The sequence below is a fragment of the Pinus tabuliformis genome, chromosome 5_2, assembly GCF_031772625.1.
Source record: "Pinus tabuliformis cultivar Carrire ecotype Pingquan chromosome 5_2, CPIR1, whole genome shotgun sequence".
In the NCBI taxonomy this organism is placed as follows: domain Eukaryota; kingdom Viridiplantae; phylum Streptophyta; class Pinopsida; order Pinales; family Pinaceae; genus Pinus; species Pinus tabuliformis.
The window spans coordinates 394,829,480-394,856,243 of NC_142306.1; the positions used below are offsets into that span (position 1 = coordinate 394,829,480).

Below are 26,764 nucleotides of genomic sequence, written 5' to 3' on the forward strand. Positions count from 1 at the left end.
AATATCACCTGTAGTTTTCGCAAGAGCTCTGGTCAAAGAATATCTTTTTTCCGGAGCTATGATCAAAGGTTATTTCTTTACCTATTATCGAGGCTGACAACCGATATTCTTTCATAAACATTTCTCGACAGAATTTATTCAATTTGACCATATATGATACCAATACATCATGACAATAGACCTGTCAAAGTTCATAAGTAGGTATCTATCCCCTGGACCTAACAGATGTCCAATCACTGATAAATCATCAGCTGTAATTTCAATTTCATGAACCACTAGCACTATGTACTAAAGTAAAAGCAGTTTTATCTTCACAGAGAGAATTCCTCTTTCTCCTGCCCTTCATATATGTAGAAAGATTAACAAGCAGCATCATCCTATTATAAAATGTTGTATCCCTCATTGCATGTTGCAGTTCGAACTTCTTACATATTTGCTTTCATGTTAAGGCGAGCTGCTATCTTCTGACCCAATGATTTGTCACATTGCACCAATCCATGTGATTAATAATTAATATCAATAATAGGTTATTCCAACGGATGTATAAAAAGGATCACAATCATAGTAGCTAAAACGAAATATAGAGAGTCTGAATGGCAAACCTGTGACCAATAAGATATCCAAATACAACAAATTTCATGGGTGACCCTAGGATCTGACAAAGCTGCCACCCATCACTTCACAAAACGCTCTTGCCTGCAATTTAAAATCATCACTGTAATTTCTATCCATATAACAAAAACAATGAATTGACTACTAGAAATCAAGCCAACCTATCGTTCTGGTGCAAATGAACGATATCGCTCTCCAGGTTGTTTGAAATTATTCTCCTTCTCTATCACGCACTGCAAATACCAAAAAATATCCAATATTTCTTAGACTTGCACATTTCTCTTTTGGCAATCTTTACTTCCCCAATTTGTAAACGATGAATTTGATTGATGACAAGGCAAAGCCCTTCCTAACACTTAAATGAAATCAACTTATAAATTAAGGAAAGATGCATCGAATAGCCAAGACACAAAGTGGACTGAACCAACAAACAGAAATAAATTTATGATAAACTGAAAAACGTTAGATCATCAACTGTGACGATATATCCAAATCCAAGAAAAAGCAGCAATAATCTAAGTCATTGTCATCATAATCACAAAGAGAAAAACTATCGAATAAAACAAAAAGCATGCAATTAATAGTCTCCAAAAACAGACTATTCTGAGTTTCAAACTAAAATAGTACAAACATCTATTTCAAAAATAAAAATTATCAAGAAAAACGCCACTACGCCACATACATACTACAATAACGAACTGTCATTGTATCATAATATTGTAAAAATCACAGATCTACGCCAACCATCAAACATGACCTGTAACAGATTTCGAGTCGAGTTGTTTGATCTGCCTTCATTAGATGCCAGATAGTGGCAGGGCCATTGAATTATGAATATTTTTCCCATATGCACCAAACATAATTTACAGGCTAATATAAGAAAAGAATGCACAAGTGCCAGTGTAGGATGTAAAAAAGCTTATCGCATAATTTTTCCAGATTATCCAAACTAACTACTAGCACCTTTCTTATTGATGTTTACCATTTTATAGAGTATCATTCAAAAGCATTATTGGCCATCACAAACTTCCAACATACAATTTTATGATAGAGTATGAATGTTTACATAGGAACCATTTGTATCAGCCTAGAGGTCTTACTTCGCTGCCATGGCCATTTGTTGTCGCTTCAGAAAATATAGCACTTTCATCAGGGTCATAGCAGCAGCTTCATTATTCATGTTATGATGCTCTCTTTCCAAGACATCCTTTTCTTGCTCAAAATCTCTGTGTAATCAGTCAGAAAAGAAAGTATCTAGAGCTCTTTAAAGGAAGCAGTTTTGCCAGATGATTATCGGAGAAAAAAATTATTTGTATTTCAGGTCCATATCAACCAAACTACAGATCAAATCTTTACCTGCATCCATTTTTTTTGCTGATCCGCTGATTCCTAACCTACCAACAAACAAGGTAATAAGACTATTTATTTTGTATAGATAGCTGAATTCAAAATTTTCTTTTAACTTTTTTTACTTTCATTAAAATATAAAACAGCAACAAATAGCTATTGTTAAAACTCTGATGAGAGAAAAGCATTAGGTATACCCCCGGATGCCTTACATGTAAAATAGTACCAGTGATAGGGCTTTTAAGGGGCAGAGATGGTTGTTTCACCAAGGAAACCAAATCGAGAAGAGCCCTGACAAGTTGCAGAAATTATATTTAAACAAAAGAAAAACAAATCAGAATTGCTTTAATGTTTTTGTGTTCAAGTCAATATAATGGTAAATATTCAATTATTTAAAAAGAATTAAAATGTATGTAAAAGATGAGAAATAGGCAGTACTGTTGATACAACAAGGTTGTACATTTTTTCATGATAATTCCCAGTTTTTGCATCTTGCTCGAGTCTTGTAGTTACAAAAATTGCATCAGACCATTGACAAGTTCCGTTATTGATGGAAACTCTTCCTGTATTGCTTATGATTTTACCTGTCTCTAATGATATCAATGATATACTCAAACTTGTCATATCCTGGTTGTGGTACCTGAAATGAGCAGGACAATATATGTTCATTGTAGTTTTCAACTATGAAGAAACTGTAAAAGGCTGATCAACACAATGCTAGTTCAAAGTTAATAGAGGTTAACATAGATGCATCCATTCCTCTAGGTATCCTGAATAATCAAGATAAAGTAGCAAAACGATCTTGATGACTTGGGTCATGCTCCAAATTGCCTTATTACAAGAAGACAGGCGTTAATTAGTTCACCTGTGCTCTAAGAATAGGGTAAACTCAGATTGTACAGGATTGTGCTCTAAGGATAGGGTAAACCCTAATTTTACAAGATTGGCACCATTGCAATCAAAGGTCAGCTGTTGTGCTATATTTTCATCTAATATGGTTTTCTCAGGCATGTTCCTGACTTTGTAAATTACTGTTATTTCTTTTAAATGAATCTATGAAAACAGCACGTACAACCCGTTGCAAGCCAGCTATTTAGTGCTGGATAATTCCAGTTGCCTACAGTTTTGTAGAGCAAATCCACCATTTCAACCAAGTGACATGAACATTATCCAGTCGATACCCCATCTAAATTGAACTCATTTTCTGAAATCCCCATCCCGTCCTGTTGCTGCACAATTACATAGCCCGAAAGATATATTTGTTAGCAAGAAAGTGAATAGGACAGAACATAGACCTAGAATGTTTAAATGATAAAACCATCAATCACCAGCAGAAGCATCAGCAACATACTCTTCTTGTTTTTAGCATGTACCACATTCATTCACAACAAGGTCATTGAAAATATTCTTACAACACAATTCATTCTGATAAGTGAACAAATGTATGCATGTTATAATTGTAGCCGCACAAATTAGGAGGTGCGCATACAAAAATGTATGCTGGTGCATAATTTTGTGTCCAATAAACTTCAATTTATTGTTTTCACAAAAGAAAACAGCCTGACCCAATGCATTCATAGCATACGTTTTCTTCCCAGAAACTTGATGTTTAATTATAATTATTCATAGCATACCTTTGCTTCCCAGAAATAAAGGTCTGTATGACACAAGGCAGTATAATGCACTTTGATTCTCACTTCCATTGCCTGTGGAGGAACCACTTCCACTTCTTCAATCTTCAGAAGCTCCCCTGCACCCCATGCAACAGCAGCTATAACAAAAGTACAAATCAAAATATATCAGATTTCAAGAAGCATAAATTGCACACATACAGTTTGCATAAATCCAGCTTAACCCTGAATATTGAAAGTAGAATATGAGATTTATTCTAGACAGGAAAAATGAAATTAGAGTATACTTATTACAAGAAAATCAGCATAGAATCAGGATAGATTCACTTATAAGAGAGAAAGGAGGACTTAAGAGCTTTAAATCAGGATTTATTATGGGTATCTATCAATATAACAAAATGTTATGCATAAGAGACCATCTAACTGGGATCTCCCCATCTGTAGTTGGTTTCTTTTGCTAATATCAATGCCTTTTGGTTGTTTTGTACTGATTAAAAAGGGTAACTCATCTGTGTCCACACAATTAATTTAACCTTTCAAATTAAATAACATCTGCCACAAATATGTGTAGTCTCCTAATTTATAATAACCATTCCAGTCCTGTTAGAATTGGCTCTGGCCGAGAATGGTACTTACCTGTTTCCCCTCGAAAGCTTTTGGAAAACTCAGGTCGTGGAATATGCACTTGTCTGAAATGATATCAGACAAGGCACTCACGTCCTTCTTGTTTATTGCCACAAAGAATTCCGTCACCACGGGCATAGCCGAGAGCACCTCTGGGTGTTGTTCTTCTGCAGAGGATTTGATCTCAGTATCACCACTCTTTGAATCCGATTGCAGAACCGAGGCCCTCTGTGTGTGCTGTTGTTCTCCAGGGAATTCGATCTCAGAATCACCACTCTTTGAATCGAATTGCATAGGCGAGACCACATCTGGTTGTTGTTTATCTGCAAACGATTTAATTTCAGTATCGCTACTCTTTGAATCCAATTGCGTAACTGAGACCATCTCTGGGTATTGTTGTTCTCCGGAGGAATCGATCTCAGGATCAGCACTCTTGGAAGCCGACTGTTTATCCAAGACTGCCTCTGGATGTTGTTTTTCTGTGGAGGATTTAATCTCAATATTACCATTCTTTGGATCCAATTGCACAGCTGAGACCACCACTGGGTGTTTCTCGGAGGATTTGATCTCAGCTTCACCACTCTTTGAATCCGATTGCATAGCCGAGATCACCTCTGGTTGTTGTTCCGAGGAGGGTTTAATCTCACTATCACCACTCTTTGGATCTAATTGCACAGCCGAGATCACCTCTGGGTGTCGTATGGAGGATTTGATCTCATCGTCACCACTCTTTGAAACCGATTGCATAGCCAAGATCACTTCTGCTTGTTGTTGTTCTGCAGAGGGTTTAATCTCAGTATCGCGACTCTTGGTAGCCGATTGCATAGCCGAGACCACCTCTGGGTGTTGTATGGAGGATTTGATCTCATCGTCACCACTCTTTGAAACCGATTGCATAGCCAAGATCACTTCTGCTTGTTGTTGTTCTGCAGAGGGTTTACTCTTGGTAGCCGATTGCATAGCCGAGACCACCTCTAGGTGTTGCTGTTCTCTGGGGGATTGCATCCCAAAATCAGTACTCTTTGAAACCGATTCAATAGCCAAGACCACCTCTGGGTGTTGCTGTTCTCCAGGGGATTCGATCCCAAAATCAGTAATCTTTGAATCCGATTGAATAGCCAAGACCACCTCTGGGTGTTGTTTTTCTGCAAAGGATTTAATCTCAATATTACCAATATTTGAATCTGATTGCATAGCCGAGGCCACTTCTGGCTGTTGTCGAGAGGGTTTGATCTCCACGTCAACACTCTTTGAATCCGATGGCACAGCCGACTCTACCGCTGGATGTTGTTGTTCTCCAGAGGATTCGATCTCAGAATCAGTCCCCTTTGAAGCCGATTGCATAGCTGAGACCACCTCTGGGTTTTGTTCTTCTGCGGAAAATTTGAACTCAACATCACCATTCTTTGAAGCCAATTTCGTATCTGAGACCAGCTCTGGTTTTTGTTGCTCTGCCGGGGAATCGATCTCAGCATCACCACCCTTTGAAGCCGATGCCGAAGCCGAGACCTCTTCTGTGTCTTCTTGTTCTTCGGGGGATCCGACCTTAGCACCACCGCCCTTTGAAGGTGCCATCCCGTAAGCAATTTTGATCTCGCGACGTCTCGCACTCACGAACTTATGCGCTCGAGGCACCGCATTTAACCAGAAACGGGCATTGGCAAATGAAGGTACCCGCGCAAGGGAATAAGCATAATGCTGCGACTTGTAACGGCCGGTAAAGAACTCTCCACGTGTCAGCAAATAACACGATTGCAGAACTCTCCACGTGTCAGCACGAGGAACAAAGGGACGACGAAAGTCTGTTTCAAAGGAAGGCCTATCGGCCTAATTATAGCATGGGGATTTGGGGCCGAGACACTAGGACACATACCGACAACATGGATACACATAAGCGTTTCGACATCATGTAGAAGTTGTCACACAGATATGTTGAGCCCGGAATTAAAACCAAAGAAAAAATCACAATGCCATTAATCTGCGGCAGGTACTCCACCCGGTATACAATTTACAAATTGTGGACACTTTTCGTTCTCCAACCATTACCTAAAACAAAACGACCAGCAATACAGAGATATGAGGAATAAGAATTTATACTATCTAAAGAAACAAATCATTCATATATGGAAAATTTAAAACAATCAATAATGGCACCTTCCGAACTTCAAACTCAGGATGAACCCGATTTCAGCTCCTGTAACCATTGGCTGAAGGCACAACATATTAGATATAAAAATTCCATGAATGATGTGATCCATTAATTTTAATTAGGCACGGAAGAGGGTTTTTACACCTTGTAGATTTAAATTAGTTGATCAGAGACTAGAGTTAAGGTGACATTACTCACCTATTCTTGCAAAGATCAAATTGATAAAAATGCCACCATAACCGTTAACAACGTCCAAGTGTCGACATTGGTCCCTAAACTTCCCTGCTGGTTGGATCATTTAGAAAGGGGAACACAGATAATTCATTGTGTGCGTTAACCATTAACAACGCTAGTCACGGTTGAGGTCGCTTGATACCCGAACAATTAATATTTTCCCTCACAAACCTGAAACTACATGGATGAAACTCATTCATCGATTCCCAAATTTGAAATTCAAATGTCTTTCTCTTTTGGGAGGGGTTTTTCATTTTTAGTTCTCAAATGATGCATTAAGTATGCGTACATCATTATATGATAGTCCGCATTGGAAATCAACAACACAGACAGGGGCGGCTCGATGGATTGCTATGGGCATGTCGAGGCTCATTCCTACGGTGTTCGGAAGTAGCCGAAAATTCTTCATTCATCCAAATGATGGATGCGCCATTGGTATGTTGTATGGATGGGTCATTGGCTAGCTGACCCATTATACATGATCTTAAGAGAATGCATTAAGTCCAATTATTGGCTTAGTGACTTTTTGCAACTAGATGAACGTTGCCATGGATGATGATCATAAATAATATGACAATAATTACTTCCTAGAAACTCACTTTTCCCTACGAGTTTACATCTCCAGAGGTCTGACAACGAACAAAAGTCGTTGCCAATGTTCTTCCAGGCCAACTCAATTAAAGCGAGCCTGCGGCATAATCTTTATGTGAAATTCAAAATTTGAAATTTGAGCATGCTCCATGCCCGCCCATGCTCGCTTTGGGTGAATGCTTGAACGCGCAAAGGATGGAGAGGATGGCAGTAGGTGGTGGATGGATTCTCTAGCAGGTGGCTTCCCAAAGAATTTATGCTTCCCCGGTTGCTACAACAACTCTGTCAACATTATCAACCTCTACTTCAATCTTGTGGCTGGAGAAGGTACTTATTACTCTTCATTATTACCCTATATTGTAGCCGAGGTAAAATATTATACTTATTGGATATCCTACATGACACATACCTGTAACCATGAATATATGTATGGATTTTATGCCTGAATTTAGCCCATAATTGATTCATATAGATATGCAATTTATGGTGTCTACTTGCCACACCTGTGCGAGGCTCACAGAACCGGAGACCGTGGGATGATAAGTGAGGTTACATCATTTGTTGTTGCTCCTACGACAATTGGTTTTGGAGATATAACAATTCCTCCCACTTCAACTCCATCTCGAGCCTCTTCGCTCAGTCATTAGCTACCAAATTCGGTAATTCCATCTCGAGCCTCTTCGCTCAGTCATTAGCTACCAAATTCGGTAATTTTTCTGATGCTTCTACAAGCAGTGGAGTGTACATTCAAATTCGTTTTGCAGAACTTGTATCTTATATCTGTTATTATTGAAGGGTCCAATGTGATTCATTGGAGTTAATTTTCCAAACATTCCTTCCATTAATAAAATTCAACTTTATTTGGAACAAGGGATTTAATTTGTAATAGTAAGTGTTTCTCGCATCACTTTATCGTTTTATGGTATACTTTGGCACTTTGCCGAAGTATGATTATAATACACACATTTTGTGTATGATATTTTACTTTTATGAATTCTTCGTTCAAGCAGAGTTATTTCAAATTATTAATCATCTCTATATAGTAAAACTTACATGAAAGGGTTTTTTATTATATTCGTTCCATTGTCCATTTTGAAGGCGAAATAGAGTTTCTTGTCTAATTATATATTAAATGATGTTAATAAACTACATTCATCTTTCTCGTCTAATTATATATTATATGATATTAATGAGATCACCAAGCTTGAAATGAATTTAAAATTCCAAAGAAACTAATCATGCACGATATTAATGAATTATATAATTCCATCCTTAAAAAGCTCAAAGAGCTTTTAATACTAAAGAAGAAGTAGAAAAAAAACTAACAAAATTATAAAATAATAAAAGTATAAAATCAAGAAAGTGAAAGAATAAAATAGATAAAATTTAAGAAATGAGAGATAATATTAAAAAATAAGAAAAATTATACTTTAAAATTTATCAAAATAATGAAATCATTTTTAAAAAATAAAAAGAAACAAAAATAAATAAATAAAAATATATCAAACTAATTAATTCTTCTAACACATTAAAGAAAAAATATTTCCATCATTTATTTTTTAATTTACATAAACTTACAAGTATTAATAGTGTGCACCCATTAGTACATCAAGAATAGCAAAATACATGTGAGGAAACAATTAATGAATATATTGCAACATTAAAAAATTAGAAAAATACAAATTAATCCCATCTTAAAATTATATTATGTAGTGTGTTTTGCTGAGAGAGAACATCTAAAGAAATTTGATCCCTTAAATAATTGATAGATTCAATTTTAAGATGGATCGACACTAGTTAATAATAATATAAGTTTATATCATGCAAAATTTGTTATGAACAGAGCAATGAATATAATGCTACATTAAAATTTTTAATATATATAAGTCAATTACATTTTAGATGGCACTAAATGAAATTAAAAAAATAAATAAATCACATGCATAAATAGATATGTATGTGACAACATCTAAAAAATATTAAACCAATATTCATACATCTTAAACCTAGATATATCAAGCATTTAGAGGTATAGAGTTTGTTAGTGTGTAAATTTTATTAATATAAAGGAATTAATACATAACATGGAATTAAATGATAAAAAAATTACATTTTAAAAAATTGATCTCTTTAGGTGCTCGATAGATTCAAGTTTGAGATGAATATGAGCTAGTTAATAACAATATAATTTCATATTATGCAAAACATTTCATACATTTACAATGTAGTATGAATAGAAGTTGTGAAGAACAAACCAATGAACATATTATTGCATTAAAAAAATACAACTCAACTCAATCTTAAACAATATTAAATTAAATTAAATTAAATAAATCAATAACTACATACAAACATATGTATGTGACAACATTTAAAAAAAAAATCATCTAAGATCCATCTTAAAACCAAATCTTTCAAGCATTTAGAGGTATCAAAGTTGTTAGTGTGTAAATATTTTAATATCAAGGAATTAATCCATAGCATGGAAGTAAATGATAAAAAACTTACACATCTAGATATTTTATCCTTTTCAATTTTTAATATTCAAATTTAATATGGATTTAAGCTAGCTAATAACAATGCATATGTCTTTTTAGTACACAAATTCATATCATGCAAAAACTCCCTCACCTTTACATGTATGCAAAGAAAATATCTATCATGAAGATTATTTTCCTCTCTTAGGAACACTCAATGTCCCTAAGCCCATCTTTTTTATGCAAAACCACCTAATAGTACCTAGAATACCATTTGGGGATCAAAGACCCCACAGAAAGGGTATTATTCATGGTGGGATGCCTTATTCACAATGCTTAGGACCTAGAGGGTTCATTTTCCTATGTAAGGCCCTTGTTTCTCTTTTTTACCATGGTTTACGCCCTAGAGTGATCTTTATTTCCAAAATCCAATTAATAGCAACCATATCCCATTCAAAGTTGAAAATCATGTAGAGAGGTCCTATGTGGTGTTTCAATGTATCTTCCACCATGTTTGAGCCTAACAATATTCTTAAAATTCGAAAGGCCTTATTATACTTGTTGATGTAACATACTCAATAGGTTGTCATTTATTGAGGCTACTAGGTGCTTCTTGAAACCACAAAAATTATACTATTTTTTGCTTTGATACCGCTCTCTTATATATCCAACCACCCCAATGGCATGTTTTAGGTGGTGGGGTGCTCCAAGTTCCTCTCACAAACTTATAACTATTCTCTAATACCACTTTTTAATGTATCTAGTATACATACTACACCCACTACACTTTGATTTTAATTTTGATACAAATATGGTATGTACATAAACATGTACTTAGACTAATAGTTATGTTTGTACTCATGTAGTTACTAATGGTTAATTTATTGAATTTTTACCCTTTTAGGTAATGCAAAGACAATTTTATGATGGAGGCTTTGCCACTAAGATCTTAAGAGGAAATTACTAATTTGATGAACAAAGTATTTTGCATAGAAAAATGGTTTCGCTTATGGATTAGTTTTTTTGAGAAATATGGTTGTAAACTATGTGATATCCTTAGTGAAAGGAGGTATGTATATGAACATACATGTATGAAAATTGACTTCAAGTATAACCATAACTACAAATATGGATTCTATATTTTAGGTTCTCCATCCTTATGGGTCTCTACAAGACCTTATAGCATATATATGAGAATATATTAGAAGGCTTTCCAACTTGAAGAGATATGTATGAGGTCCTTTTTTCTTGAATTTTGTCATCTTGAAGAAGGGTTTTTGTTTAGATTCAATGATGTTTTTGTAATAAAAATGAGCTAATAATAGTGTTTAGGGAGGGATCTCTTAATTCCAAACAATTGGGAGTGAGAAAAACATTAGAAAATTTCCCATGTATTGGTTGTAAATTCAGTCCAATGTGAAAAATATTTTATGTGTAATTGTTCATTTTGTAAAATTTTAAAGATAACAAATAGGAAGTTAGCATTTCAAACTCAAATTCTTGTGCTTTCATTTTTTTGGAAAAGTATTTCCATAGAATTCCTAAGAAATTTACCAGAAAGGAGTTGGGGAAGTGATATGTATTTTAGTACCATGCACAATTTTTCTCTTTTGTCTGAAATTCCTCATGTAGTAACATATGGTACATTTTGGGTAATTGGTTTATATCATTTTTTATCAAGATAACATAGTTTTTTAAAAGCATGCTAGCTCAATGGAAGAGCACTTTCTTTGAAAGTAAGAGGCTGGTGGTTTGATTCCATCCAGCCCTAACATGAATTAATTATTTAAAGAACAAAAGTATTCACAATCTGTATTTATTTCTAAAGAGAATTTTTATTATCCCTAGAGAGACAACAACAAGGATTAAAGACATATTGACTTTATAGAAATAATATCTGGGATTAAAGATATATTATCTCTACAAAGATAATATGTATTTAATTGTAGATATGGTATAAATTGTAGCTTAAGAAACAATAATACTTGGGTTCTATATTGTTTTTATAGAGATAATGATTTGAGACACTCACAATATTTAAGACAGTTTACAAGTTTTTCTTTGTCTCAAGTTAAAACAATTTAATCAAAATTTGTCTTAAAGCCCCCTATAGGTAGTAGTGGAGTAATTATAAGCATATGCTTAATTTAGTAACTCTATAGAAAGTACCAAATTATTTTTATTATTTACAGTGTTATAATTATCAATATGGTAATTTGGACAAAAGTTTCAAGTTTATATTATTGCCATTCTTTCCTTGTAGCAAGTTAATAATCATAATACTGTAAATTTTGATTATTTAAATTGATATCATCACTTAACTACTTCTTTATTATTATTATTATTATTAGAATAATAATAATAATATTCCATGTTAATTATTATTGTTTTTATATTAATTAATTATTATTAATATATTCAATTTTATTAAACGATTAGCCAATACCAAATTATGTTGATTGGTTAACTTGCGTATCATTTTTAAAATACACATTTAAAAATAATTAACATCATATTTTATTAAGTAAATATATTAGCAGAATTATATAAAATAAACATCAAATCGCACACTTATCTTACTTCATAATATGTCTGAAATTATTCAAATAACTGCTTGGGTTTTGTCAATATATTATTTCTTCTTCTATTTGTAAAATTTAATTTAAAATTTTATCGCATAATTTTTTTGGTCTTGTGGCTACAACACCACACGAGCGAAGCCTCGACCTTGAATCAAAGGGTCTTATGAGTTGGCTAGAGTTTTCTCCATGTTAAAAATAGTATTAATAATAGTTTAATCTTATTTAATTAATTATTATTTAACTTACATCAAATAAAATTAACAGTATTTGATACTCTTAATAAATTATGGTACAATTTTCCACAATAATGATAAGATAAACTATAAAAATAGAATGTCAATAGATATAAAATCAAGAGGATTTTATATAAACTATCTAATTTATACAAATATATCTTAGAAAATTATTTAAAATAGTTCTTACACTATGACCTGATCTTAACATAGCGCACACATCATTGCATATTAACAGAAATCCTAAATCCACACTAGAAAAACTAAACTTGCAGGTAAGTAGAAAATCTAAATCTACACTTCATAGCACAACTTAAATGACCGAGAATGTGAGGAACTGTAAAAGAAAAGTGACCAAAAGATATAACATGTTATGTAATAAACCTCAAATGAATCATTTTAATGAAAAAAACTTTAGAGGTTTCCTCAGGAGTGTTGGGATCATATTTGATGGCAGTCTTGTTGAGATGGAAATAGTGGCCAATTTTCTCAGAGATATATTGCTCCACTTCATGACTTGCGCTTTTCATGGATTTGCAATGCTCCACCTGTGTGTCATTGATAATGTCTTTATCAACAAGGGCCACCAACATACGTGGAAACCTCAAGTCCTTCATAAGTGGAGCAGCAGGTCCCATTGCGTTGGTGATTGAATGATCTCTGGTGGCTAGGATACCCGCTGGTATTATTATTAGTTAAGAAATTATTATTTCAAATCATAACTAAGTTCTTCAAACAATTTGAAGAACTTATAGACCATTTCCTGACTCAAAAGCGCAGAGTCAGGTGGAATATCCATCTCGGATGTGCTTCTTTCAGATCTCACATAACCGGGATGTATACAAACACCTCCTTTCATGCAAATAGGATGCAGTAAATTGGCTACCAGAGTGGCGAGAGCATGGCGATTTAGGTCATGTTATGTTAATATGCAATGACGTGTGGGCTATGTTAAGATTAGGTCATAGTGTAAGAACTATTTTAAGTAAATTTCGAAGATATATTTGTATAAATTAGATAGTTTATATAACATCCTCTTCATTTTATTTCTATTGACATTCTATTTTTATAATTTATCTTATCATTATTGCGGAAAATTATACCATAATTTATTAACAGTATCAAATAATAATTTTATCTGATATAAGTTAAATAATAATTAACTAAATAAGATTAAATTATTATTAATACTATTTTTGACAAGGGAGAAAACTCTGGCCAACTCATAAGACCCTTTGATTCAGGGTAGAGGCTTCACTCATGTGGTATTGTAGCCACAAGACCAAAAACAACTATGTGAACAAATTTTAAATTAAATTTTACAAATAGAAGAAGAAAAAATATATTTACAAAACCCCAAGCAATTATTTGATCAATTTGAGAAATATTATGAAGTAAACTAAGTGTGTGCTTTGATGTTCATTTTATATAATTCTGCTAATATATTTACTTAATAAAATATGATGCTATTTATTCTTAAATGTTCATTTTAAAAATGATACACACGTTAACCAATTCAACCAATCAACGTAATTTGGTATTAGCTAATCATTTAATAAAATTGCATATATTAATAATAATTAATTAACATAACAACAATAATAATTAACTTGGTATATTAAATTATTATTCTAACAATAATAATAAAAATAATAATAAACTAGTTAAGTGATGATATCAATTTAAATAATCAAAATTTACAGTATTATGATTATTAACTTGCCATAAGTAAAGAATGGCAATAATATAGACTTGAAACTTTTGTCCAAATTACCATATTGATAACTATAACATAGTAAATAATACAAATAATTCCATATTTTCTACGAAGTTACTAAAATAATCATATGCTTATAATTAGTCCAAATTTAGGACAAATTTTGAGTAACTTGTTTTAGCTTGAGACAAAGAAAAACTTGTAAATTGTCTTAAATATTGTGAGTGTCTCAAATCATTGTCTTTATAAAAACAATATAGAACACAAGTATTGTTGTTTCTTAAGCTACAAGTTATACTATATCTACAATTAAATATGTATTGTCTCTATAGATATAATATTCCTTTAATCTCAGATATTGTCTCTATAGAGACAATATGTCTTTAATCCTAGTTCTTGTCTCTCTAGGGATAATAAAAATTCTCTTTATAAATAAATATAGAATGTGAATACATTTTTTCTTTCAATAATTAATTCATGTTAGGGCAGGATGGAATCAAAACCACTAACCTCTTACTTGCAAAGAAAGTGTTCTTCCATTGAGCTAGCACACTTTTCAAAAACTATGTTATCTTAATAAAAAATGATATAAATCACTTACCCAAAATGTACCATATGTTACTACATGAGGAATTTTGGAAAAAAGAGAAGAATTGTACATGGTACTAAAATACATATCATTTTCTCAACTCCTTTCTGGTAAATTTCTTAGGATGTCTATGGAAATACTTTTCAAAAAAACTGAAGACACAAGAATTGGAGTGTGAAATTGTAACTTCGTATTTGTTATCTTTAAAATTTTACAGAATGAACAGTTACACATAAAATATTTTTCACATTGGACTGAATTCACAACTAATACATGGCAAATTTTCTAATGTTTGTCTCACCCCATAGTGTTTGGAATTAAGAGATCCCTCCCTAAACACTATTATTATCTCATTTTTATTACAAAAAAATCATTGAATCTAAACAAAAACCCTTCTACAAGATGACAAACTTCAAGAAAAAAAGATCACCATACATATCTCTTCAAGTTGGAAAGCCTACTAGTATATTCTCATATAGATGCTACAAGGTCTTGTAGATACCCATAAGAATGTAGCACCTAAAATATAGAATCAATATTTGTAGTTATGGTTATACTTGAAGTCAATTTGCATACATGTATGTTCATATACATACCTCCTGTCACTAAGGAGATCACATAGTTTGCAACCATATATCTCAAAGAAACTAATCCATAAGCGAAACCCTTTTTCTATACAAAATGATTTGTTCATCAAATTAAGCATTTCGTCTTAAGATCTTAGTGGCAAAGCCTCCATCATAAATGTCTTTTCATTACCTGAAAGGGTAAAAATTCAATAAATTAATCATTAGTAACTACATGAGTACAAACATAACTATTAGCCTAAGTACATTTTTATGTACATACCATATTTGTATCAAAGTTAAAATCAAAGTGTAGTGGGTGTAGCATGGATACTAGATACATTAAAAAGTGGTATTAGAGAATAGTTAAAAGTTTGTGAGAGGAACTTGGAGCACCCCACCACTTAAAGCATAACATTGTGGTGGTTGGATATATAAGAGAGTGGTATCAAAGAAAAATAGTATAATTTTTGGGGTTTCAAGAATCACCTAGTAGCCTCAATAAATCACATAATCTATTTAGTATGTTACATCAACAAGTATAATAAGGCCTTCAAAATTTTAAAAATATTGTTAGGCTCAAACATGGTGGAAGATACATTCAAACACCACATAGGACCTCTCTACATGATTTTCAACTTTGAATGGGATATGTTTGCTATTAATTGGATTTTGCAAATAAGGATCACTCTAGGGCCTAAAACATGGTAAAAAATATAAACAAGGGCCTTACATAGGAAAATGAAACACTAGTACAAAATGACAAATTAGTTACTAAAAAAACAACTAAAATTTTCATATAAATGACCATTTTTCAGTCGGTGACCAATAGTAGTTAATTTACAGTATCTTACAATGCGACCAACTTTTAGTCATTTTTAGCGTAGTCATTAACTGGTTTTGTCGATTTTACAATTTAGTAGTATATTTAGTCATAAATCTGGTCATTAACTTTTCAATGGTTTAGTCATTAATTGCAAAATTAATGACCAAATATACAACACAGTCTATTACTATATGAATCGTCGAGGAAACCAATTAATGCCCAAATAAATATGACCAAAATGTTGGTCATGTTATAAGATACTGCAAATTATCTACTAATAGTCATATATATGAAAATTTTAGTCATCATTTGAAAGAAAACAATGACCAAAGAAATATGACCAAACTTTAGTCATGTTATAAGATACTGTAAAGTAGGTACTAATAGTCGTATATATTAAAATTTAGTCATCATTTTAATAAAAAATTTATCATTTGCAGTAGTCATTTATCTTTTTTTGGTATTTTCATATTCATTATATAAATGACTGATTTAGTAGTTGCTATTCATTTCATTTAATTTTATTCATAATCATTGTAAATCACTAATTTAGTCATATATTCATTTTATTTGTGTTCATAATTAATTAATATAAAATACTAATTTAGTAGTTTTAGATTGATTTTATGTGTTCATTATTAATCAACATAAATTAATTAGTATGATTTTGGACTAAATTTTAAAAAAATTCCATACAATGTGCATGTTTATCTAATATGATAACGCAAAAAGACATATGTTAATTACAAGAATAAATAATATCAAGTGAAAATAACAATAATTTCAACCATATAAATTTTATTACATAAAATATCGAGTATTACAATATGAGTTTCCAACTTAATATCAGTTGGACCACAATTTACACATGAAAGATTGTTTCATTGTTTCAAAACATTATCACTGTGTTGCCAAAGCATTGCAAATGAATTCAAAAACTTTGAAGGCTTGAACATAAGTCTCTATGACTGTGACTTATGCAAGATATTGTCTTTAAGGGTATCACTAGACATATTCTCTTCTCTCTCTCATTTTGCATTTGTCACTCTAGTGCTATTGTTCTCCTCTTTCTTCAATTGCTTATTCTTACCATCAATATTGAGTTCCTATCCTGAAAATGAAAGAAGATACAATGCAAATTATAAGACATGAAATATGATGAATAATTTAATATTAAAAATTAGACTATAAAATATTTATACAACATATACCTCAACATTCGATAGTTGCCACTATGTGGCTAGATGACCTGTATAAACAAAGAAAATAAAACGTCACCATAGAAAATAACACATTATGAACTTAGCATTCAACCTTCAACAAAACGTTAGGCACAATCATACCAACTAAGTTACACGTTAAAAATATCAAGCAATAGATAACTTATGAAAATAAATCGAAAAAAAGGATCAATGTAAAAAATATCCTTATTGCTTTGTCTAAAAGAGTCATGTTAAATTTGGATATTCTTTTGCCCACAATCATTATGACCTATTTTTTAGGATCATGAGATTGATCCAACATCATATTGGATTGTGGAGACAAAATGATTCAAGTTTCCAAGATGAGTACCTCACTTGGTTGAATGAAGGTGCTAGTTATGACTAGTGTCAAAACCTTAGGAAAGAAGAACACTAAGGCCTAAGGAAATATATCACCACTTTTCCACTGAAAGAAAATATTTTAATCCCACAATGGCCTCTCAGAGTACATTTGGTTGGATGGATATCACAGTATGAGAGATGATTGTCTAATATAATGAGAAGTGTACATATATTGCCACAATACCCCTTAGAGTGAGACCCCATAGTTGTGTCCCATAATATTAATCATATTATACTATTTATTTATAAATTAGGACTAACAGATAATTATTAGTTTGAATAACTAGTCTAAAATTACAGTTTTAGTATTTTTGTATGCATGAAAATATTCGGAAAATAAAGGTACTTTTTGTGACTAGTTAATTTTGAGTGAATCTAAACACACAAGTAATTATGGTGCCTCATTGTTTCTCTAGCGGTTATTCGCTCATTGTACCAATTTCTCCCATGTCCTCTACTACTTTTGGTGAATTCCTCTTTGATGATGTCCAATGCCAATGCAATGGACATTTATCCTCAAGGTTTTTCTGAGCCAAAGGGAACATCCACATGTAACAACCAAAAAACAGACTCAAAAATATTATTGGGGGAAAAATGCAGTAATTATATGACAATCCAAGAAACACTACATGTTAATCATCTTCCCTTTAATATTGATTAATAATTTATTTGCATGATTATGTAATACTAAAGTGTCAAGTAGGAACATTTAAAGTTAGCAATCCATCAATATCACCTTTGAGAGTGCTTAGTAGTTAATACTTCCTATTACACACATAGTAGATCACCAACTTCAAGAATAACAATATAAACACAACAAAAATGAAATGAAAAGAAATGTTAGGAAGTCAAATGCGACTAGTCTTGAGTCAAGAAAATACTAGGCTCTTCACATTAGAAAGGCATTCTTAGGCAATAAAACAGAAAATCCTTCCATTGCATCATTGAAAAAAAATCATTGAAAAAGGTCTCAAAATCCGAGCAAATGCTCGAGTGATTGTCGTATCAATTAAAAAGAAAAGCAATCATTTGATATGATTTTAACTTGTGGAATATATTGAAGAATATGAAGCTTTCTCATCCCTTTCTCTTAATCAAATTGTAATCCATGGGTTCCAATCAAGTAATCAAATTCCCTCCAAGATAGTTAAGATATCACTATGGAGAAGGACTTCTAGAAGCATTGGGATACCTTCAGAGAGTTCCTCCGCCTCCCTAAACTATAAAAAAAAATGTACCAAGTGAATTTGCCTCGTACAAGGCATTCACTGCTATAACAAGACACAAAGAAATTTATAATCATTAACTGCAGTTCTGACACTGTCACTATCGTACACAACTTAAAAAAAAGCATGCACAAAGTCAATTTGCCTCGTACAATGCATTCAGTGCTATAACCATTTAATTGATAATATATTGCAACCAGTATATACGATACTATTGATCTATTAATGTGTGTTGCATAAACAATGGTATTATTTATCATCGTAGTTTAATGAGATTGTTTTTTTTCTGAAAGTTATGGAAATTTGAGTAGGGATTTTTGTAAATTCAACTTACATTTGTTAGACTTTAGAATTTTAGGTGCTCTAGAAGTTTTTGATGGTGCTGAATCCATTTACAATATAAAAACATGATTCTGATTAATTTTAACTGTCAAAGTAATTTCTCCACCATAAACTCATTCCTTATTTATCTATTAATAAATAAAACCATATATATTTTTTTAAATAATAAGCTTGGTTAAATCCAATAATAAATATATCTAACTCGATACATCAATGAATCAATAACACAATATTTGAAAAAACAATTTTATTACTGCCACTATCATACAACTCATTAAAAAAAAGGTGTACCAAGTCAATTTGCCTTGCACAAAGGCATTCACGGTAACATAAATTGAACATAAAAATTAAAAAACATCTGATGAAATTTCCTCCATCTTTTCAGACATTTATTCGATTTCGACCATATGGCCGGCAGTTCTAAGTATAAGTCATGTATTTCATTTGAAAAAAAAAGGACCATGAATTAAACTTTAATGAATGTTAAAAATTTCAAAACTATTGAGCAACTTGCAGTCGTAAATGTTAGAAATTTTATATTTGTTTAGCAACTTGCAAAATTGTGAAGGAAATGAATCTTCCGTTAAATATACTTAACAATTTATTTATTATTTAAGAAGTAAATTCTCGGTAATGTTTATTTGTAGAACCTATAATGATATTTCAGTTCTAATATATGTATTATATTTTGTGTTTTCGAGTTTCAAATTTGATGATCCTTTCGTCCACCGACCTCCCAAACAAACCGACCAAAAACTTGCAACCCTTCTTAAATTTTAACTTCAACCCAACTTTCTAAAGAGCGTAAAATGATCGTTATACCGATTCACACGGTGTTTAGATTCAACTAAATCGTGATAACGGTGTTTTGATGGTCATCTATCGAACTCCAATCAGAAAACATAAAAAATCAACACGAAAAACCTACCATTAAACTTCCTTTGCACGGCAAAGAACCACATTAAACATGCCTTGGACTCCTGATATTGCAATTGAACGCATAACTTTATTTATCTTCTATTCTATCAATTATGTTACATTATACATACCTTTCATTGTTGTTATCAATTTTCTTCTTTAATACCACTAAATATTGCTGGCATCGTGCACGACTTATTCAATTTTCAGTGAGGCTCATGGTGTGGCACTATGAGAGGCCAGTCCAATGGCTGTTTGTCTTCGTGGGACCGGATCTCGGTACGGCATTTGGAAACCCGTGGATTGCTAAAGGTGTTTGGAATGGTTGGAGTTGTCACAACAAGGGTAAACAATTTTTCCAAAACCAAAGTTTACTTAAAGTGAATATTTGGTAATTGTTAGGTGCCGCTTGACGAAATGTATCTGACATTGCCAAGATTTATATGTATGAATATATAAATCCCAAGAAATATGGTAATGTTGTTATTTGTAGCGTTGTATTAAGTTTCATTTTAGACGACTGTCATTTTTTTCTTAAATAATAATCTAAATGATATTTTGCTTTACACCATATTATCATATTATTGTTAGTATTTACCATGGAAAATTTGTTTTCTATGAATGCTTTTATATTATTTTTTTATTTATTTCTTTGCAATTTGTTATAAATTTGGGTTTAGGTAGTGTGGCTCACAACTAAAAATTCCTATATTCACACAGAACGAGATTTAAAGGTTAAGTTTAACAAGATCTAAGGGTTGAGTTTTGCTAAGTTCTAGATGCAATTCAGAGACCCACATATATAATAACAATGAAGTTGAGTTTTTTCTAAGTTGTAATTGCAATTTGGAGACTTGTAGGTCTACAAAAAGCCACATAGAGTTGAACTCCATGTGATGTGGTGAAGGATTGTGCTATTCAATCCAATCTTATGATGTTGTGTAGAAGATTAAGGTTGAGGAATTTGTTGAAGGGCTAATTGTCACCCTCCAAATCCTACTAATCAAGCAAACTTGTTCTAGTTGAAGGGTTGGAGGTATGCAGTGAATTTGTTGGCATGGAAGGGTTGAGTTCTTGTTGATTTATTATAGTATTTCGAGGTAATTTGTTTTAATGACATTGTGATCAAATGGACACTTTAGTTTGGCATATAGCCAATGCTCACATAACAATTACTAACTAACATGTTCACATCATTCTAGATTGGTACGGCATATGACTAGAATATCATCTTGGTTGTTGATGCCCATTGCCAAGAAGCGATCCATCCAAGACGAATCTTTGTTCTTGCAAGAGGTTTGTTTCTGAAGCATCTGTTTGAAGAATGGTTGGTTTTATGACAGTGTTTACATGGATGAAGATAAAAACAGTGATATTTCAGATGGCCAACTCGGTCACAGTGTTGGCATTTCACAATCTGTCCCAAACTCTATTCCTGGAATACTTCTGAAACTGGTGAAAAGCTGAAGCCTTCTGCTAGAGGAAGTGTCCTAGATTCTTTGAAAAGGTATTACCAACTGAAGGCATGATCAGGGGCATATTTGTCTTTGGCTACAACTCTAAAACTAGTGTGGCATGTTGTGGCTCAGGCTCGCTTGATGTGACTTTGAAGCTTGTAGATGACCATCATTTCCCACCTGTCATATACAAGGTGAGATGATGGAGAAAACTTAACTACAAGACTGTTCAATACTCTAGAACAAGTTCTGGCATATGACTAGAATATCATCTTGGTTGTTGATGCCCATTGTCAAGAAGCGATCCATCCAAGACGAATCTTTGTTCTTGCAAGAGGTTTGTTTCTGAAGCATCTGTTTGAAGAATGGTTGGTTTTATGACAGTGTTTACATGGATGAAGATGAAAACAGTGATATTTCAGATGGCCAAATCGGTCACAGTGTTGGCATTTCACAATCTGTTGTTGTTGCTCTTGATGTGGAAGGGGGGAAGAATCTGTAATAGTTGGAGGTGAACTGTCATGAAGGAATCCAACACTCTAAAACTGAATGGGTTTGGAGTAGTTTGGAATATGAAAGGACATGTACTTCTCATATCCAAGACCAATTCTGTGCTTGTTGTGGACAAGCTCTTCCCAAGGTCTAATGATGGGCTTGAGAACAGCAGGCTGAATTTCTGCACCTGCATGTACAACTGCTACTTTATTGGGTACTAAATCGAAATGAACTGTAACAATATTGACTTGCTGCTGATGGGTTGTTGTCTCAATGTTCTAAACAGAAACAGGTTCAGAATGATGATTCCTCTGTTTTAATTCTTCTTGCTGAAGCTGAGATTCAAGCTGTAAAAATTCAATCTTTTCATGTACATCTTGTAAACAATTATGAATATCGGTGAGAAAATCCTTGCTGATTTCAACTGTATTATCCGTAGTAGAGAGTACTAGATTTTCCAGTAACTCTAATTTTGCACCAATTAGAGCCATTTTTAACCTCAAAAAATAGTAAAACAACAAGGAAAAGATGGACACCAATTTCTCTTTTATATAAACTTATGGCAACAACTTCAAATCAATCTTGGCAGCTTGCAATAGATTCAACACACAAAGAATGGTGATATCCGGAAAAAAGACTCCTCATCCAATTAACCTGAGAATTTAACTTCCAACAAGGCAATAAGAAATTCAGGCCTCAAAAATATATGTTCCTGTACCAACCTTGAATCCAAAAGGACTTGTCCTCGCAACAACTTCAATCTACTTCAATAACCATCTCTGATATGAACAACCTTAAATTTTCATAGAGGACTGTAGGTGAGTTGGAGGTCAAGAAGGTTATTGACAGGTTTGAAGAGCAACAGGAAAACATACCACCAATACAAGAAAATGAACAACAAATTCAGGAGCATGAAAAACAACAAGTGGAAAATGATGAACAACAAAAAGAAGGAATCTTGCAGGAACCTTTACAGGAGATTCAACCTGATAATGCACCATCACAGTTGGTTCACAGATCTTCTAAGACTTATAAGCCCTCACAAAGATATCCTCCTTCAAACTATATCTTTTTGATTGATGAAGGAGAGCCTAATTATTTTTAAGAAGCCTGTAAAGTTGAGCACAGTGAAAAATCGAAGAAAGCAATGGAAGAAGAAATGAACTCTTTGCTGGAAAATAAATCTTGGGAGTTGGGAAACCTCCCAAAAGGTAGAAAGGCTCTACAAAACAAATGGGTTTACAAGATTAAGCATGAAGTTGACGAAAAGAAGGAGAGGTATAAAGCAAGGCTAGTGGTGAAAGGTTTTGCCCAAAAAGAAAGTATTGACTTCACTGAAATTTTCTCACCTATTTTTAAAATGTCATCCATTAGAGTCATTCGTGGTCTAGTTGCTGCTTTAGACTTAGAATGTGAATAGTTAGATGTAAAAACTGCTTTCCTTCATGGTGAATTGGAGGAAGAAATTTATATGGAGAAACGAGAAGGCTTCACAGAAAAAGGCAAAGAAGGCCTTGTTTGTAGGTTGAAGAAGAGTCTCTATGGGTTGAAACAGGCACCTCAAAAATGGTACAAGAAATTTGATTCATTCATGTTGGAACATGGTTTTCAGAGATTGGAAGCTGACCATTATGTCTATATCAAGAGGTATGATCAAGGAAAGTATATCATATTATTGTTATATGTGGATGACATGTTGATTGTTGGGCATGATAAGAATAAGATCCATAGATTGAAGAAAGATTTAGGCAGCAAATTTTCAATGAAGGATTTGGGACCAACACAACAGATATTAGGCGTGTAGATTATGCATGACAGGAAAAAAAAAAGGTTGTGGATGTCACAAGAAAAATATATCAAGAAGGTGTTTGACAAATTTAATATGAAGGATGCCAAGCCAGTTGGTACACCCCTTGCATCCCACTTCAAGCTAAGTACTAAATTATGTCCTAGTGATGACAAGGAGAAAGAAGAGAAGAAAAAAATTCCTTATGCTTCAGCAGTTGGCAGCTTAATGTATGCCACGGTATGCACACAACCAGACATTGCATATTCAGTGGGAGTAGTGAGTAGGTTCCTTGCCAATCCAAGAAAACAGCATTAGCAAGCAGTAAAAAGGATTTTGAGGTATCTCAAGGGTACTAGTCATTATTGTTTATGTCTTGGCCATGATGAGACTGTGCTTGAAAGATTTACGGATGCAGATATGGCTAGAGATATGGACACTAGAAAGTTCACTACAGGTTATTTGTATACATTTGCAGGTGCAACAGTGTCTTGGGTGTCAAGGCTACAAAGAATAGTAGCCCTATCTACAACAAAAGTAGAGTACATAGCTGCAAAAGTAGCTTGTAAAGAGATGTTGTAGATGCAGCAATTCCTAGGAGAGATAGGAATAAAGCAAGACAAGTATGTGTTATATTGTGATAGTCAGAGTGCCATTCACCTGGTGAAAAAACCAACATTTCATTCAAAAACCAATCACATTGACTTAAGGTACCATTGGAAGAACAATTATCCTTGGAAAAGATCCATACAGATAGGAACCCTGCTGAAATGCTCACTAAGATTCTACCACGAAATAAACATGAGTTATGTAGAGACATGGTAGGACTCGGTGTGACTTGATTCATAACTCTTATTTGGCTTCAAGTGAGAGAATGTTAAGTGTGAAGCCAAATTCATGCAAGATTCTAGATCTTTTTTCTACCTCTATAAATGTGTAATTTCTCTGGCCAAGGAAGGCAAGCCAAGGTCCAAGCTTGTTACTATTTCACTATTTTTGATTGAGTTATTTTGTTGTTTCTCCATTTGTCTGTCTTTGAAATTATTCTTTGCTATTGCTGTCTAAATCTATGAGTATAAATCTGTTGTGTGTGTTGTATGCTCTGAACTAACATTTTAAAACGAATGCCAGATATACACACTATAAGTACGCAATGGTAATCGCATATAATTGATTTTTATTTTGAAAAGACCGGCATACTTGTACAATATACAATGCCGAAAGACATTTTGAAAAGACAGGAATTATTGTACAATATACAATCCCGTCTTTCGGGGAAAGGCACTGATATTACGTCTGAATTCCAACTCACTATTGTCATTTGCTTTTTCTTTTGAGAAAGATCCTGCATCTTCATTCACACAGGGTTGGCTAGAACTAGTTACTAAGGGATTAAGATTGGATGCAGTTACAGTAGTGTTTTGGCAGAAAATGACAATTTACATTTCATAATAGAAACTTCCCTCTTCTCACATGAAACACTTCAATAAACTCTCACTCCACACAATTTCGTAACAAACCTTCAAATACGCTAATTGAGAGACGCTTTACAAACCCAAAGAACCAAACCCACCCAATCTAATGTGAACATCGATATATTTATCCATTTCATCCATGTCTCCACGGAATACATGACATACTCGAATTTCCCCATCGAGGCTACCCGTATATATCATGTAGCGGTTCATCATATCATCAATGCTTGCAGTAATACTATTTACTGATGGCCTTCCAAAACCGCTACGCATCGATGCAAATTACCCGCTTTTCTTCTCCAAACTCTAATGCTCTTATCGGCAGATCCATAGCAAACCATGTCAGAGATCGTTGCCAAGCATAGCATAGCTTGTCTGTGTCCTTTCAACTCGCCAATGACAAATATGTTCCGTCTGTTGACCAATTTATCGACCTCCCACACGAAAACGGAAGAATCACCTCCACCGGAATACAGGATCAAACCGTGCGGGCTTAGAACGAGACCATTCACTGCAAATTTATGTTTATCCACGGTGGTCACCAGCGAATGTTTTTTATGGTCGGCGTATTTCGTCCAGACTTTGATTGCACGGTCGGCGGAGGCAATGTAGACGAACCCACGCGAAGAAATGATCATTGCGTTTATGGCGTCGTCGTGCACTCTAAACGAGTCCACGCAACGAAAATCACAGAGCCTCCACACCTTCACCGTCCTGTCCCACGAAGCCGAATATAGATTACCGTTTTCTACAGCCATTGCAGATATTGTATCTACATACTGGATCCAAAGGCACTACTTGTGCCTGCGTATCTCGACATAACTTTTAGGCGACAGAAGGTTGAGAAAATAGTCCTTCACGGTGGGTATCGTGCACAGGAGACTATGATGCAGAGAAGAGTCCTGTTGAGCCTTAGAACATTTCCATACTCTAATCCTGTGATCCTAGTGGGCACTGAATATATTATCTTCGATAACCAGAATACATTTAACTGCTCCACCTTCACAACCGAATCTGAAGGGCTCTACGAGTCCTCGGGAATGATCATATTGTAAAATTCTTAATTAATCATGAACAATTCAATTAACAGCCCAAAGATTATCAATACCAAATATTTCACTGACAAACTTAATATGATCTTTGTTTAAGATGACATACCTTGATTAACAGCAGAAGAAGTAATGGCTGCCATCTTCTATCTTCTGTCTTCTGTCTTCTTCTCAGAATTCAGTTTCTCTCCTCTTGCCCTCACTTCCTTATGTGTTTCTTGATGGAGAAGAATA

General features: G+C 33.4%; 1 protein-coding gene across 1 annotated transcript; it reads right to left on the bottom strand.

Annotated features, from left to right (window-relative positions):
- Nucleotides 1-1,756: 1,756 nt before the first annotated feature.
- LOC149159168 (uncharacterized) lies at nt 1,757-26,239 on the bottom strand. Its single transcript, XM_089434216.1, has 7 exons — nt 25,768-26,239; nt 5,265-6,016; nt 4,227-5,051; nt 3,594-3,730; nt 2,172-3,188; nt 1,969-2,006; nt 1,757-1,838 (listed from the first exon to the last, which is right to left on the bottom strand). Exons 1-4 carry the CDS (start codon nt 26,237-26,239, stop codon nt 3,698-3,700), a joined length of 2,082 nt encoding a protein of 693 aa, XP_089290342.1. The 3' UTR covers nt 1,757-1,838; nt 1,969-2,006; nt 2,172-3,188; nt 3,594-3,697.
- Nucleotides 26,240-26,764: the final 525 nt, after the last annotated feature.

What these genes read in the sequence shown, in the direction of transcription:
- LOC149159168 (XM_089434216.1), bottom strand. Translation starts at nt 26,239, where the DNA reads ATGGCTGTAGAAAACGGTAATCTATATTCGGCTTCGTGGGACAGGACG. An exon ending in AGTTTGGAGAAGAAAAGCGG is followed by an intron (nt 6,017 to 25,767) that starts GTAATTTGCATC and finishes CCTTTGAAACAG; the next exon opens with ACTTTCGTCGTCCCTTTGTT. An exon ending in AAGCTTTCGAGGGGAAACAG is followed by an intron (nt 3,731 to 4,226) that starts GTAAGTACCATT and finishes CTTTTGTTATAG; the next exon opens with CTGCTGTTGCATGGGGTGCA.